The sequence below is a fragment of the Anolis sagrei genome, chromosome Y (assembly GCF_037176765.1).
Source record: "Anolis sagrei isolate rAnoSag1 chromosome Y, rAnoSag1.mat, whole genome shotgun sequence".
NCBI classification, from domain to species: Eukaryota; Metazoa; Chordata; class Lepidosauria; order Squamata; family Dactyloidae; genus Anolis; species Anolis sagrei.
In genome coordinates, this window is record NC_090035.1 from 28,189,072 (window position 1) to 28,205,795 (window position 16,724).

Sequence of the window (16,724 nt, forward strand, 5' to 3'; positions counted from 1 at the left end):
CCTCCACTTCCCTTCCCAAGACTGCTGCAACCCTCATCTAATGTCCGATCAAAACCAAACTTGGCACACAGAGCCCCCATGACCCACTCTACATCCTACTGTGGATTGGAGTAGGGCATACCATGGATGATGGGACTTGAAGTACCTCTACTCGCTTTCTGAGACTGCTGCGACTCTCAACAATGACTGAGCAACACTAAACTTGGCACATAGACCTCTCATGACCCACTTTACGCCCTGGTATGGTTTGACTATGGATCGAACATGGATTATGGGACTTGCAGTACCTTCGCTCAATTCCTGAGACCACTGCAACCATCATCCAATTTCCGATAAGGACCAAACTTGGCACACCGGGTCTCCATGATGCACTCTACATCCTGGTGTGGTTTGGAGGAGGATGCACCATGGACAATGGGACTTGTACCTTCACTCATTTAGTGAAACTACCGAGACCCTCATCCAATGACTGATGAAGACCAAACTTGGAACACAGAGCCCCCATGGCTAACTCAACATTCTGGTGAGGTTTGGGGAAGAACAGACTATGGATGATGGGACTTCAAGTACCTCCACTCACATCCCAAGACTGCTGGAACCCTCATATAATGACCAATCAAGACCAAATTTGGCACACATGAGCGACTCTACATCCTGGTGCTGTTTGAAGGAGGACGGACAATCTATGATGGTACTTGCGGTACCTTCACTCACTTCCTGAAACCACAGTGCAACTCATCCAAATACCAATAAAGACCAAACTTGGCACAGAGAGCCCCCATGGCGAACTCAACATTCTGGTGATGTTTGAGGGAGACTATGGATGATGGGACTTGCAGTACCTTAACTCACTTTCTGGGATCGCTGTGACCCTCATGCAATGACTGATCAAAAGGCAAGGGCTGTTTCAGAAAATTACCAATACAGACCAAACTTGGCACACAGAGCCCCCATGACCCACTCTACATCCTGGTGCAGTTTGGAGAAGGAAGGACCACAGATGATAGGACTCGCAGTACCTTCACTAACTTCCTGAGACCACTGCGAGCCATATAAATCACTGATAAATAACCAAACTTGATACACGATTCCTTTCTCAAATAACCCCAAAATAGTACATATAATAAAAAGTTTGTATGCGGAGGACAAAAGTGTGGCGGGAGGAGCGTTCTGATTGGCTCCATATGCAAATAGCTGTGGTGCTATTTGCATATGGTCTCTGATTGGCCAGCTTCAATAGGAGCCCCTAGTGGAGAAAAGGGTTCATGACAGAACTGGAGACATGAGAGAAGGAAATTTGCATATAGTCTCTGACTGGGCAGCCTCAATTCCAAGATTCTGAGATGACAAAGAGAGGAAAGGAAAAGGCAAGGGCTGTTTCATAAAATTACCAATACAGACCAAACTTGGCACACAGAGCACCCCCCCCCCCCCAACCCACTCTACATACTACTGCAGTTTGCAGTTTGAACCATGGATGATGAGACTTCCAGTACATTCACTCACATTCTGAGACCTCTGCGAACCTCATCCAATGACTGAGACCTCTGCGAACCTCATCCAAAGATCAAAGTCTGCAGACAGAGCCCCCATAACCCATTCTCTATCCTGATGCTGTTTCAAGCATGATGGACCATGGATGATGGGACTTGAAGTACCTCCACTCACTTCCCATGACTGCCTCATCTAATGACCGATCAAGACCACAGTTGGCACACAGAGCCCCCATGGGCCACTCTACTTTCCGGTGCTGTTTGGAGTATGGACAATAGATGATGGGACTTCAGGTACCTCCACTCACTTCCCAAGACTGCTGCAACCCTCATCCAATTACAGATAAAGACCAAACTTGACACATTTAGTCTCCATGATTCACTCTACATCCTTGTGCAGTTTGAAGGAGTATGCACCATGGACGATGGATTGTGGGACTTGCAGTCACTTCACTCACTTCCTGAGATCACTGAGACTCTCGACAATGACTGATCAAGACCAAACTTGACACATAGAGTTCCCATGACCCACTCTACATCCTGGTGCACTTTCGAGGACAGACCATGGATGATGAGACTTCAAGTACCTCCAATCCCTTCCCAAGACTACTGCAACCCTCATCTAATGACCAATCAAGACCAAACTTGGCACACAGAGCCCCCACAACCCGCTCTCCATTCTGGTGCAATTTGGAGGAGGATGGACCATGGATGATGGGACTTTCAGTACCTTCACTCACATTCTGAGACCGCTGTTAACCTCATCCAATGACTGATCAAGACCAAACTTGGCACATAGACATCTCATGACCCACTTAATGTCCTGGTGTGGTTTGGAAAAATTTGGAGATGGATGATGGGACTTGCAGTAACTTCACTCACTTTCTGAGACCACTGAGACCCTCGCCAATGACTGATCAAGACCAAACTTGGCACACTCTACATCCTGGTGCAGATTGGAGGACAGACCATGGATGATGGGACTTCAAGTACCTCCACTCCCTTCCCAAGATTGCTGCAACCCTCATCTAATGACCAATCAAGACCAAACTTGCCACACAGAGCCCCCATGACCCACTGTACATCCTGCTGCAGCTTGGAGGAGGGTTGACCATGGATGATGGGACTTGCAGTACCTTCACTCACTTACTGAAAGCACTGTGCCGGGTCCCCAAGCTAGTATATAATAAAAGCCAAAGTTTGTATGCGGCGGACATGTGGCAGTGCAACCGGCAGTGTTCCAGCTTTGTGATTGGCTGCCGCTGTGATGGTATTTGCATATGGTCTCTGATTGGCCAGCCTGAAAGTTCCAAGATTCCGATTGGCTGCCACTGTGGTACGATTTGCATATGGTCTCTGATTGGCCACCCTGAACATTCCAAGGCAGCAAAGGGAATTGGAAAGGACTTTCAGGAATGGTGGGCTAAAAATGGTAGGCCTCAGTTGGCAAGGCCTGACTAAATAAGGTAGGCATCTGTTGGGAAGGTCTGACTACAAATGGTAGGCCTCGGTTGGCAAGGCCCAACTAAAAAGGGTAGGCCTCGGTTGGCAAGGCCTGACTAAAAAAGGTAGGCCTGGGTTGGCAAGCCCTGACTAAAAAAGGTAGGCCTCACTTGGCAAGGCCGGATTAAAAAAGGAAGGGCTTGGTTGGCAATGCCTGACTAAACAAAGTAGGCCTCAGTTGGCACTCTACATACAGACCAGGCCCAAACTAGCCACACAGTACTCATAACCACCCTACATCCTGATGCATTTCTAAGGGGGATAGACCATGGATGATGGGATATGCAGTACCTTCACTCACTTACTGAAACCACTGTGACCCACATCCAATGACCAATAAAGACCAAACTTGGCACACAGAGCCCCCATGACTCACTCTACATCCTGCTGCATCTTGTAGAAGAATGGACCATGGGTGATGGGACTTGCAATACCTACACTCACTTACTGAAACCACTGTGACCCACATCCAATAACCAATAAAGACCAAACTTGGCACACAGAGCCCCCATGACCCACTCTACATCCTGCTGCATTTTGTAGGAGGATGGACCATGGATTTGCAGTACCTTCACTCACTTCCTAAAAATAATGCAACTCTCATCAAATGACCAATAAAGAACAAACTTGGCAGACAGAACCCCCTTTACCCACTTTCTCAAATAACCTGGGCAGCGCCGGGTCCCCAAGCTAGTTCTATGTGGCATGTACAATCTATGAATGTATACGTACTATGTAATCTATAAGGCAAATGTATTCTAATTTATATGGCAAATATAACTATTCTATGAGGCAAATATGTGCTAAGGATGGCGTGTTCAGACTGCTAAGCCAGACCAGACATTTTCTGGGTAACTACTACAAACTATGTCAAAAAGAATGGAATAAAAAGTCCTTCCACCAGGCTATGAGCCAGAATGGGCTGAACCAAATGGCTCGGCCTATAGGGGGAGCCTAAGCTCCTACTCTAAAACTTAGCAGAATGGAACAGTCCAACTCCAGGGAGCAAACAGAGGGGAGTAAAAACTAGGCCGAGACTTCACACAGTCTTCTGTAATGTATACTTGTGTTTCTGACTGATAAGAGAAAACAGTGAGTGCCTCACTTTTTTTCTAATCTCACCTCAAGTTAGCCAGTAAATGGTGTTTCTGTTTACTTTTTTTCTCTTTTTGTGGGAAGGCTCTTGTATTGAGGATAATGGATCATGACCTGTTAAGATCACTGACCATTGCGGTATAGATCATGAACTGTTAGGATCACAATCTAATTGGGGTAGCAGAGTTTATTTGGTAATCGATGATTGCTGGGCATGTAGATATTTTGTTTCTGTTTATACTTTCTACAGACAATGATGCAAGCAGACTTCTTTTAAAGATAACAAGTTTTGTTTACTGATAACTTCATGTATTTAAAGATACAGGCACATTTCTTGTCAATGTTTTAAAACTTCAGTAACATTTAAGAGAATTTGTATCTTGAACTTATAACCTTTAACAGTTTCTTCATAAACTATGTTGCTTTATACATCTCTCTTTAATAAGAGTTTACTTTCAAATAAAACACAACCTCAACAATTTACTAACTTCCTAACATGAGCTTCTGCACTCTGGCAGACTTCTATACTCAAACTCATTCAAGGTTCAAGACACTTCTCTAACTGGTTCAACTGACATTCCCTAACTGTCATCCTGTTTAAACCTGAACATTCTAAACTGTCACTGAGTCAGTCACATGACCTGCAGCCCCTCCCACTGCTTTAGGTATATAGAGATAAGGAAACTGCAAATCAAATAAGATCTATACTTCAGGTTATAAAATGACACATTATAAAACAGAAACATCATGTAGAGGAGGCTTGAGAAAGCTGCTTCCTCCAACACTTGGTGCTGTATAATAACAAGTGTTTTTTTCATATCTAGAAGCGGAAGTTGAAAGAAGGTGAGAAGATGAAGAAGAAGAAAAAGGATGATTCTTATGACAAGGAAAAAAAATCTAAAAAATCTAAGTTTCCTAAAACTGGGTAAGAGTCTTGCATTGTTATAATATGATTGTTCAAATGATGGATGCCTCATTCTTTGATCAGCAATTGTTAGACTTCAGTGAAAGAACTGGGATAATCCAGTTCAGATCCTTGTTCTAGCTGTTAATTTCCTGCTGTGGTATGAATGAAACCTGATCTTCATTAATAATCTGCATCCCAGGAAAATTATGGGAGTTTTTTTATGTGTGTGTGTGTCAGAAGCAACTTGAGAATCTGCAAGTTGCTTCTGGTGTGAGAGAATTGGCCGTCTGCAAAGACGTTGCCCAGGGGATGCTGGGATGTTTTGGTTTTTTGACATTTTTGTGGGAGGCTTCTCTCATGTTCCCGCATGGGAAGCTGGAGCTGACAGACAGGAGCTCACTCTCTCTCGTGGATTCGTACTGTGAGCTTCAGGTCAGCAGTTCAGCCGGCACAAGGGTTTAACCTATTGCGCCACCACGGCTTCTTATGGAATGAGATAAGTAGATAAGATATTTTGACAGTGAGAAATATGCAGATTTTTTCTTATTCTATGAGCATAGATTCAGAGCTTGAAAAGATTTTAAATTAATGGTGTTACCTAATTTTAAAAGGGGGATTTTGCAAACACACATTTCAGAAAAAAATGTGAGAAATAGGGAGTATATTTAATAATTTTGGGGAATAAAAGTGCAATCATACAAAGTGCATTAATAAAATTTTCTTGTGACTTTCAGACATTACATACACAACAGTTTTTCAAGCTTTGTGCTATTCACAAAGTAGAGCTCGGGTTAAACCCTTGTGCTGGCAGGACTGCTGACCAAAAAGTCGGCGGTTCGAATCTGGGGAGTGGGTTGAGCTCCTGTCTGACAGCTCCATCTTCTCATGCGGGGACAAGAGAGAAGCCTCCCACAGGATGGTAAAACATGGAAATGTCCTTGCAGACAGCCAATTCTCTCACACCAGAAGCGACTTGCAGTTTCTCAAGTCGCTCCTAACTTGAAAAAAACCAAAACAAATCAGTAAAACTGTGTGTGGTAACATGATTATGGTATCCCCATGTTTGTGTTCTTCTGTGGTGAGCATAATACTGGGCCTCTCACAGGTTTACAGCTCTGAATGCAAGCAAAGAGAAGAAGAAGAAGAAGAAATATTCAGGCTCCCTGAGTGTCAAGGAAATGTTGAAGAAATTTCAAAAGGAAAAGGATGCTCAGAAAACATGGGATCATGAGCCGAAGGTCGCCGTCTCCACTTTACCAGAGACCCCAACCCCACGGGAAGTGGAGAGCATGCTGGACCCTCTCCTCTCCCTCTTTGGCCCCACCAGCGACAATGAGTTGCTTCAGGCAGCCACGGCCATGGACTCTCTGTCAGACCTCGACCTTGAAAAGATAATATTTGAATGTCCAGAAGAGAACTGCTTCCATGACATGGAGGATGGGAGTGACTCCCTTGGGGTAACCCTGGAGCAGGAGGTCAAGCAGCCCCTTGCCCTTCCGGATGAACTCCCAGCATCCCTAGAGAAGCGCATCGAGGAACTGACTCAGGTAACGCCATTCCAACAACATGGCAAGAAGTGTAAGAGTTAGCCTGGACATTAGCAAGCCTCTACAAGTCATTTGCCCATTTAGCTTGGTGTCATCTGCATTGATAATTGGTAGCATTTCTGGGGATTGCACAAGTTTTTGCCAGCCTGCCTTAGGGCCTTTTGCACTTGCAGCATATAGTTGACCACAAATGTCCCTCAGCCACTGGCAGTGCATCCACAGGTTTATTGTTGTTGCCTTCATATTTTGAAGGGGCTGTTTTCTGTAAATTGAGTCTGTAATGGCATTTTACACAAATAGACAGTTGTGATCTGTGTGGTCACCTGATAAGACTTGTTTTCAGATGAGACAGGAAGCACCCGGAGCAGTTCGCCTGGATCTCCTTGAGATGCCTAGTTTGTCAAATGGAAGGACTTAATTGGGTGGGAATTCTCTACTTCGAGTGAATACACCTTGTGATGGCAGGGTGGGGAATGTCCTGTTGTTTGGTGCCAGAGTTTGGACAAATATCAGAAAAACTCAGTTGTTTTGGCATTGCATGACTTGATAACCATTCAGAATGTAGGCAAGACTAGTGAAGGAACAGCTCCATAGAGATCAGTGCTGTTTCTTCCTGGCTGCTCAAACTATATGAGCAAGGCAGAAGTTATTCACAACTCAGACTAGTATAACTGGGAATTCATTGTGACTGCTAATAGATTCCTCTTTGCAAAGGTGGTCAGCCAGAGGGGGTTCATGGGTCCTCTCTGCGCTATTCTCCATATTCCTAGACCTTTATGGCCATACTTAAGGCTGGGTTGCTGTGAGTTTTCTGGGCTGTATGACCATGTTCCAGAAGATTTGTTTCCTGACGTTTTGCCCACATCTGTAGCAGGCATCCTCAGAAGTTGAGAGGTTTGTTGTAACTAGACAAGTGAGGCTTATATATCTGTGGAGTAATGTCCAGGGCGGGAGCAAGAACTCTTATCTGCTTCAGGGAAGTGTTGATATTTCAGTTGGCCACCTTGATTAGCATTTAATGGCCTTGTAGCTTCAAAGCCTGGCTGCCTGCTGCCTAGGAGAATCCTTTGTTGGGAAGTGGTAGCTGTCCCTGATTGTTTCCTGCCAGGATTTCCCCTGTTTTTTATGTTGCTCTTTATTTACTGTCCTGATTTTAGAGTTTTTTAATACGGGTAGCCAAATTTTGTTCTTTTTCATGGTTTCTTCCTTTCTGTTGAAATTGTTCACATGCTTGATGGCTTCTTTGTGTAGTTTGACATGGCGGTTGTCAGTGTGGTCCAGTATTGCTGTGTTCTCAAATAATATGCTGTTTCCAGGTTGGTTCATCGGGTGCTCTGCTATGGCTGACTTCTCTGGTTTACTTAGTCTGCAGTGCCTTTCATGTTCCTTGATTCGTGTTTGGGCTTTGCTGCAGAGTTTGGGGGTCCCTATGTAGACTTATCCACAGCTGCATGGTATACAGTAGACTCCTACAGAGGTGAGAGAATCCCTCTTGTCCTTTGCTGAATGTAGCATTTGTTATATTTTCTTAGTGGGTCTGTAGATAGTTTGTAGCTTGTGCTTTTTCATCAGCTTCCCTACGCGGTCAGTGGTTTTCTTGATGTATGGTAAGAACACTTTTCCTCTGGCTGGATCTTTGTCTTGACTCTTGTAAAGGCTATTCTTAAGACTATTTCAATTGCAACTAAGACCCTCAAAGCCTGTGTGGCTGACTATCGAAGAGAAGTTAAAACACGATTTTATTATTGTAGTGGGTTCTACCTTTGCATCACCAAGCTTTATTTAGAGAACCGGGGGGCCTTTATGAAAGTGATAAAATGTGACTATTAAAAGGTAATTCAGAATTTCCTTCTTTTGTTGGGTGCAGTCTGGCATTATTCAGGAAAGACGTAGCTCCTCCACACATCCTTCCTTCCCTTCTGGTTCCCCCCCCCCCTTTTTATTCATTATCTGTGGCTCTGTCGGCCAGTAATCTGTACTTCTTTGCAAATTAGGCTGCTAAAGCTGCAGAAGGAGAAGGCAGACACAAGTTCTTCAACCAGAACATGAATACCATTTTACTGGAGTAAGTCCTGAACATACCATTTGAACTGTCTATGCTCTAGGAGTGGGGAAAAAGCTAATGGGATAATATTCTACACCATAAGTGTGTCATCATAGTTGGCACTCTCCAGTTCTAAGAGGCCTCTTTTAATTGTCTTGGAGTTTAGAAAAAACAATTTCACTCATTTTTTAAAAGAGAAGATATTTCAAGTCTGTTTATATCTGCATTTCCCCAGGTTTCCAGGTTTTTTTTCCACTAGAAAATGTAAAGGTTTTTCCTGAGGGGGGGGGGGGGGGGAAGCAATTTTCTCTCTATCTCAGGAATCCTGTCTATTGTTTATCAGGGTCACAGTGGAATAAAATTTATATTATTTGGAGTGTCGGAATGAAGTGTTTTATTCCCTTTTAACAGAGAACAGGAAAGTCCTGCCAAAGATTTCAGAAGCTTACCAACTGCTATTTAAGATATGGCAGCTGAGAAAGCATTTTCTCTTCCTATGGCCAGTCACAGAAGTATATTACTTCTGTTAATATTTTGCCCTTTCCCTGTGCTCTATCTAGAAACAATTGCACATTTGCTGATCCTTCCACACTCAGCACTTAGTCTTTCAGCCATTATACTGTTTTTAAAATGTGTACTGTGATTTAATGTTTTTTCTGATGTAGATTTTATTTTTCTTCTTGTCCTCCGTGAAATGCGCACCTATGGGTTTCCTTCGCGCATGCGCAGCCATCCGGAACTTTCTAGAATTTTTTAATGAATTTTAAATGATTATTTAAGGTATAAATAAGCCCTGCCCATCCCCCGGTATATATGCCATGGCGTGCGCCTGAGAGGTAGTTTCTTTTTCTGCGCCAAACAGGCAGCATCTCTGGAGCTTCTCTCTAAACATTACGGACTTCTCTACAACTTTCTTGACCTACGGACCGTCCGACCTCTTCTGCCCCGACTCGGACTGGCTGACGATTCTCATATCAGGCTAGAAAGAAAATCAGGCAAATGTCTTCCCTCTGTTTTAAAAATTGCTCCGCCTGTGGGGCCAATCTCCCCGAGGCGGACAGGCACTCCAAATGTCTCCTGTGCTTAGGAGAAACCCATAACCTCCAAACCTGTGAGATCTGTTTGAGTTTTACTTCCAGGGCTCGCAAGGGCAGAGACACTTGAAAGCCTTAGTTTACGAGCGGGCCCTAGCCCCGCAAACGGCTCCCGCCCCTTCCCAATCCTCCCCTGTTCAAGAGCCCTCCCAGCCTTCCTCCCCATGTGTTGGGGATAGGCGGGACTCAAATCAGGCAAACACTCCCATTGCGGAGCCACCGAAAAAGCAATCCAAAACATCAAAACAGACCACGAGGTCTGCAAAAACTAAAGAAAAATCAGGCAAACAGAAAAAGGGATGGCAACTCACTGGTGTTCAGCCCTTGAGTCCCCCTGTGTTACAAAATGTGTTACAAAATGTTCTGCCTTGCATCTCCAGGAAACGCTGCCTAATCTCCTCCTGTGGAAAGCTGGGCTTTCCACAGAAGTTGAGGAAGCAGGAACCCATTTTGTTTCCTTCTGCTTCAGGGTAAGCTTTGTTTAAATTTAACAGCTTTCAGCACTGCTTTCTTTTGAGAGGCGGGGCTTCCTGTGTTTAAAAATTAACTGCTCTGTTTGAGGGGAGGGGCTTCCTGAGTTTAAAAATTAACTGCTCTGTTTGAGAGGCGGGGCTTCCTGGTTATCCTATATAAACCAGTGTCGCGCGCGCCAACTCGTACACTCAGTAACCTATACTTTCACCCCTGCATACAGACAACATCAAACACACACCAAGAGGAGGTCATTAGCAACCTCCAGATGGAACAAACACGAAAACTTCCCGTCTCATGCACAAGCTGTAGCATGTTCAGCTTTTTCACACTACAATTACTCAATTACATCTGCCCCAAGTGTACACAGATCACTCGCATGGAACACAGGATACGACAACTTGAGGACCGTATTAAGACCCTTAAGGACATTCAGGAACTTGAGCTGTTCTTAGACACCACACACCACACTGGCCTAGACATGCAGCCCATATCACACCAACATTACGGGGAGGCTCAACAGAACAGCACCTCAGATGTGGACAACCCTCAGGCTTGGAGAAATGTCACCCTTAGAAGGACACATAGGACCCGGAAGCCTCCTCAGAATACTTCCGCTCAGCTGCAGTTACACAATAGATTCCAAATTCTCACACAACTAGCACCTGACCAAGAAACACAACATATTGGGGAAGACCAGAATGGCTTAGATACTGATCAGTGGCTCATCCTTGATCAGTGTGCAGGGGATAGCCCTGACTGGGACAACACTTCACAACATTCACACTTGCACAATCGTGCAGGTGTACCATCCCCAACAATAGACCAGGAGCAACAGGAACACATACAGAAGAACCATAGGCTCTTGGACGAATCTCAATGGATTGTCCTTGACGAATGCACCGGGGATGTCGAGAAGGAGGACAACACTTTTCACCTACACAATTCACACCAACAGGATCACTTTTCTGGAGACCTACACACTACATTGCACAAAAGGGGCCCTATCATTCCTGAAAGTAAACAGGTCTTGGTAGTAGGCGACTCCCTCCTTAGAGGAACGGAAGCTGTCATTTCCAGACCAGATCGGGTGGCTCGAGAAATATGCTGCCTACCGGGGGCAAAAATACACCATATCACTCAGAGGCTCACCACGCTCCTCAAGCCCTATCACCGTCCTCCCCTCATGTTGATTCATGTAGGAACCAATGATACTGCAAGGCATACGTTTCAAAAGATCACAAATGATTTTCGAGCTCTAGGAGCAATGCTAAAAGAATGTAATGTACAGGTGGTCTTTTCATCCCTCCTCCCTGTTGTAAGACACGGACCCACAAGAGCCAGAAAAATAGTACAGGTCAATGACTGGCTTATAAAATGGTGTCAGGAGGAACGCTTTGGCTTCCTCGACCATGGCCTGCTATTCCAGGAGGATGGCCTACTGGGAAGGGATGGGGTGCATCTCACACAAGTAGGAAAACACCATTTTGCTCACAGACTCGCAAACCTCATTAGACGCACTTTAAACTAGGTCCACCGGGGGAGGGGGACAACAGCCTTGCGAACACTACTTTACCCATAATGTCTGGGAATCGCCAGAAGGCTAAACGGAGGGCTGCACAAACACAACAAGAACCAAGTACCAAAAGCACAATAATCCCAATTAAACAGCTCAAGGGAAGATCCCAGGGGCTCACATGTCTTTACACTAATGCACAGAGCATGGGAAATAAACAAGACGAACTCCAACTTCTAGCACAACACCACAAATATGATATCATAGCCATCACTGAAACCTGGTGGGATGACTCCTATCGCTGGAATGTAGATATCGAGGGGTATAACCTCTTTCACAGAAACAAAGGGGAGAGGAGGCGGAGTAGCCTTATATGTCAAAAACTCTTATGCTGCAGAAGAAATAAAAGACAAGGGAGCTACGGATGGATGGGAATTTCTCAAGAGAGAAATACTCAAGGCGCAATTGCAAACCGTGCCAACAAAGAGAAAAAATAGGACAAGTGCAAAGAAGCCAGAATGGATGTCCAAAGAACTTCTAACTGTGCTAAGACACAAAAGAGACATGCACAAGAAGTGGAAAAAGGGAGAAATCACCAAAGAAGAATTCAAACAAATAGCCAACACCTGTAGGGAAAAGGTCCGCAAAGCTAAAGCAAAAAACGAGCTCAGACTTGCCAGGGACATTAAAAACAATAAAAAGGGCTTCTACTCTTATGTCAGTAGAAAAAGGAAAAACAAGGAGGCGATAGGACCTCTTCGAGGAGAAGATGGGGCAATGCTGACAGGGGATAGGGAAAAGGCAGAACTACTTAATGCCTTCTTTGCCTCGGTCTTCTCACAAAAAGAAAGTCATCTTCAACCTCAGCAAGATGGAGTGGATGAGGGATTAGAGGACATCCAACCCCAAATTGGGAAACAAGTCGTCCAGGAATACCTGGCTGCTCTAAATGAGTTCAAGTGTCCAGGGCCAGATCAACTACACCCCAGAGTATTGAAGGAACTAGCGGAAGTCATTTCGGAACCATTGGCAACCATCTTTGAGAGTTCTTGGAGAACGGGAGAAGTTCCAGCAGATTGGAGGAGGGCCAATGTGGTCCCAATCTTCAAGAAGGGAAAAAAGGATGACCCAAACAACTACCGTCCGGTCAGCCTCACGTCGATACCGGGCAAGATTCTGGAAAAGATTGTTAAGGAAGCGGTCTGCAAACACTTAGAAACAAATGCAGTCATCGCTAATAGTCAACATGGATTTATCAAAAACAAGTCATACCAGACTAATCTGATCTCTTTCTTCGATAGAGCTACAAGCTGGGTAGATGCGGGGAATGCCGTGGATGTAGCGTACCTGGATTTCAGTAAGGCCTTCGACAAGGTCCCCCATGACCTTCTGGCAAGGAAACTAGTCCAATGTGGGCTAGGCAAAACTACGGTGAGGTGGATCTGTAATTGGTTAAGTGGACGAACACAGAGAGTGCTCACTAATGCTTCCTCTTCATCTTGGAAAGAAGTGACGAGCGGAGTGCCGCAGGGTTCCGTCCTGGGCCCGGTCCTGTTCAACATCTTTATTAATGACTTAGATGAAGGGCTAGAAGGCATGATCATCAAGTTTGCAGACGACACCAAATTGGGAGGGATAGCCAATAGTCCAGAGGACAGGAGCAGAATTCAAAACGATCTTGACAGATTAAAGAGATGGGCCAAAACTAACAAAATGAAGTTCAACAGTGACAAATGCAAGATACTCCACTTTGGCAGAAAAAATGAAATACAAAGATACAGAATGGGGGACGCCTGGCTCGAGAGCAGTACGTGTGAAAAAGATCTTGGAGTCCTCGTGGACAACAAGTTAAACATGAGCCAACAATGTGATGTGGCGGCAAAAAAAGCCAATGGGATTTTGGCCTGCATCAATAGGAGCATAGTGTCTAGATCTAAGGAAGTAATGCTACCCCTCTATTCTGCTTTGGTTAGACCACATCTGGAATATTGTGTCCAATTCTGGGCACCACAATTCAAGAAAGATATTGACAAGCTGGAATGTGTCCAGAGGAGGGCGACTAAAATGACCAAGGGTCTGGAGAACAAGCCCTATGAGGAGCGGCTTAGATAACTGGGCATGTTTAGCCTGAAGAAGAGAAGGCTGAGAGGAGATATGATAGCCATGTATAAATATGTGAGAGGAAGCCACAGGGAGGAGGGAGCAAGCTTGTTTTCTGCTTCCTTGGAGACTAGGACGCGGAACAATGGCTTCAAACTACAAGAGAGGAGATTCCATCTGAACATGAGGAAGAACTTCCTGACTGTGAAAGCCGTTCAGCAGTGGAACTCTCTGCCCCGGAGTGTGGTGGAGGCTCCTTCTTTGGAAGCTTTTAAGCAGAGGCTGGATGGCCATCTGTCAGGGGTGATTTGAATGCAATATTCCTGCTTCTTGGCAGGGGATTGGACTGGATGGCCCATGCGGTCTCTTCCAACTCTTTGATTCTATGATTCTATGATTCTAACTGGAAGATCTCTCCCACCTTCCCTCCTTGGAACTCCTAGCCCCCACCTGGAAGCCCAAGCCTCAACCGACCTTGCTCTCTCTCCCCTTCCCCTTCCTCTTTCTCAAACCTTGCCCCCTCCCTCCCCCAGCCCTCCTCAATCCCCGGAACTGAGGGAATCTAGGTCTCCCATTCAGCCCAGCACCTCGGGGCAAGCCGCCAGTCGCCGCCGCCACTCTCTATCCCCGGTTCCACACCAACCTGCAGCCCCTTCCATACCCCCTCCCAAGAGAATGCGCACTCTGCCCCCTGGGCATCAACATCCATACGGATACCACGAGTATCCCTACCATCTTTACCCTCCCCCTCCTCCCTTTCCAACCTATCCCTTCTATTACCCACCCCACCCTGATAACCTCAGAGGACCCAACCCTTCCCATTATCCTGATGCAAACTTCCCTCAACCCCCACGTGAGCCCCCTTCAGCCACACTCTCTTGCCCTCCAGATCCCCAAGTGGAAGGGGATCCACAAACCTTTTCACAAGATCCACTCATGCCCCCTCCCCTTACTGGACACCATTGATTTGGAATCCACAGAAGATACACCAATTATCCAAGAATCCCAACCTGACCCTGACCCTTCCCCTCAATACCTGGAAGATTTCAAAAAATTCTCAGCCCTCCTGATAAGACTCTCTAGAGCCTTAAACTTGGCCACCCCTGAGCCTTCAGATACAGTAACAGACGCATGCTTCCACTGAACAACAAACACCCACATCGACTGTGTTGCCCACCCTACCTTACCTCCTAAAAATTCTAAAAAATACAGGGTTAGCCCCCGCACTTGTTCCAGCAACCCCCAAAAGGGCAGAAAATTTATACCATATTGATTTGTCTACAGCCTCATGTCTATCTAAAATGCTTAAAGCAAACTCTGTGGTGACCGATGCTCAACCAAAACCCATCCAAAGAACTCAAGCATCCCCCTCTGACAAAGAAGGAAGGAAGCTAGACTCTATGGCCAAGAAATTCTATTCCTCAGCATGCCTCTTTGCACGCATGGCTCATTATGGAGTTTACATGAGTGTATACCAGGCGTTCCTCTGGAACAAAATTTCCCCTTACTTAGATTTACTACCACCAGCTGACCAGCCACTGGCTAAAGCCTTCCAATAGGAAGCCCTCCTATTGGCCAAACTGCAAAAAGACCTAGCAAAGAATACAGCTGACAGTTCTGGGAAACTCCTTGCTGGCGCAGTAGCCCTTAGACGCCATGCTTGGCTTAGGGTGGCGATTCTCTCCCAGTCACAACGCACCCTCATTGAGGACCTCCCAATGGATGAAGCAGGCCTATTCAACCCTGAGACTGACTCTCAATTGGAGCACTCCCATAAAATGAAACAAACAGTGTACAAATATGACCAACAACCATACACTTACCAAAGACAACACTGGGGCTCCTACTAGTATCGCCCCCAATTCTTCAACAGGCCTTATAATACCTCATTCTACAGGGGATGACAGAGACCATATGCGCCCATTGCATCTGCAAGATGCCCCTTGCTTTCTGCTAGAGGTCAGTACATTGGTACCAGACCCTCAAACAACAATAAATGTCATTTTTAGCATATCCTTATCCCCCTCACCTCCCCCCACCCAACCACTCATTTACCTCAACAGATTACAATCTATCTTCCACATTGGCAGTCCATAACCATAGACAACTGGGTTCTTGATATAGTTCACAGAGGGTACACAATTGAGTTGGATGACTACCCACCAGTTGGTAAGGTCATCCTTACCCAATCCTCCCAAACTATATGAGAGGAAGTAAACTCTTTACTTCACAAGGGAGCGATCTCCTATACCTTCACATACATCCAACACCTGCTTCTGCTCTCGCTATTTCCTCATAGACAAAAAAGATGGTGGTCTATGACCCATCCTTGATCTCTGCAAACTCAACACTTTCATCACTCCACATAAATTTCGTATGGTCACACTCCCCAACCCTGCCAGCCATGACCCTCCCAGAAGGGTCATGGCTGGCAATGGTGGACCTGCAAGAAGCATACTTCCACATTTCAATTAGACAGTCACACAGGAGGTTTCTCCCCTTTGCGATCCACCATTCTCATTTCTCCTTCAACTCACTCCCGTTTGGTTTATCCATGGCCCCCAGAGTGTTTACAAAGTGCATGGCGGTCATAGCCGCACACCTCCGCCAACAAAGTATAACGGTTTTTCCGTACCTGGATGACTGGTGACTGTGCTCTTCTTCTAAATCTCAATTATACACAGATATTCATTATACCTTACAGGACCTTTTACAGGACCTCGGTCTGGCTGTAAACCAGGAGAAATCTCATCTTCAACTGACGCAACACATCCAATTCATAGGAGCCATCATAGACTCCACAATTCAAAGAGCTTTCCTCCCAGAAGACCGCTTTCTGGAACTCCAACAGGCTATTTCCTCACTCCTTCGTTCACATCAGGCTTCGGCTTGGGCTATCCAGTCCATACTTGGCCACATGTCCTACACTACGAGTGTAACCCCCTTTGCCTGGC

At 45.5% G+C, this 16,724-nt stretch overlaps 1 protein-coding gene across 3 annotated transcripts in view; it reads left to right on the top strand.

Moving 5' to 3' along the window:
- The window catches only part of LOC137095144 (ubinuclein-1-like), a 77,987-nt gene that overhangs the window by 11,677 nt on the left and 49,586 nt on the right, over window positions 1-16,724 (top strand). For all 3 annotated transcript variants that reach the window (XM_067461446.1, XM_067461445.1, XM_067461447.1), the window contains exons 6-8: window positions 4,916-5,016; window positions 6,104-6,545; window positions 8,540-8,610. In XM_067461446.1, the coding sequence (XP_067317547.1) occupies window positions 4,916-5,016; window positions 6,104-6,545; window positions 8,540-8,610 (614 nt within the window). The remainder of the gene's footprint in view (window positions 1-4,915; window positions 5,017-6,103; window positions 6,546-8,539; window positions 8,611-16,724) is intronic.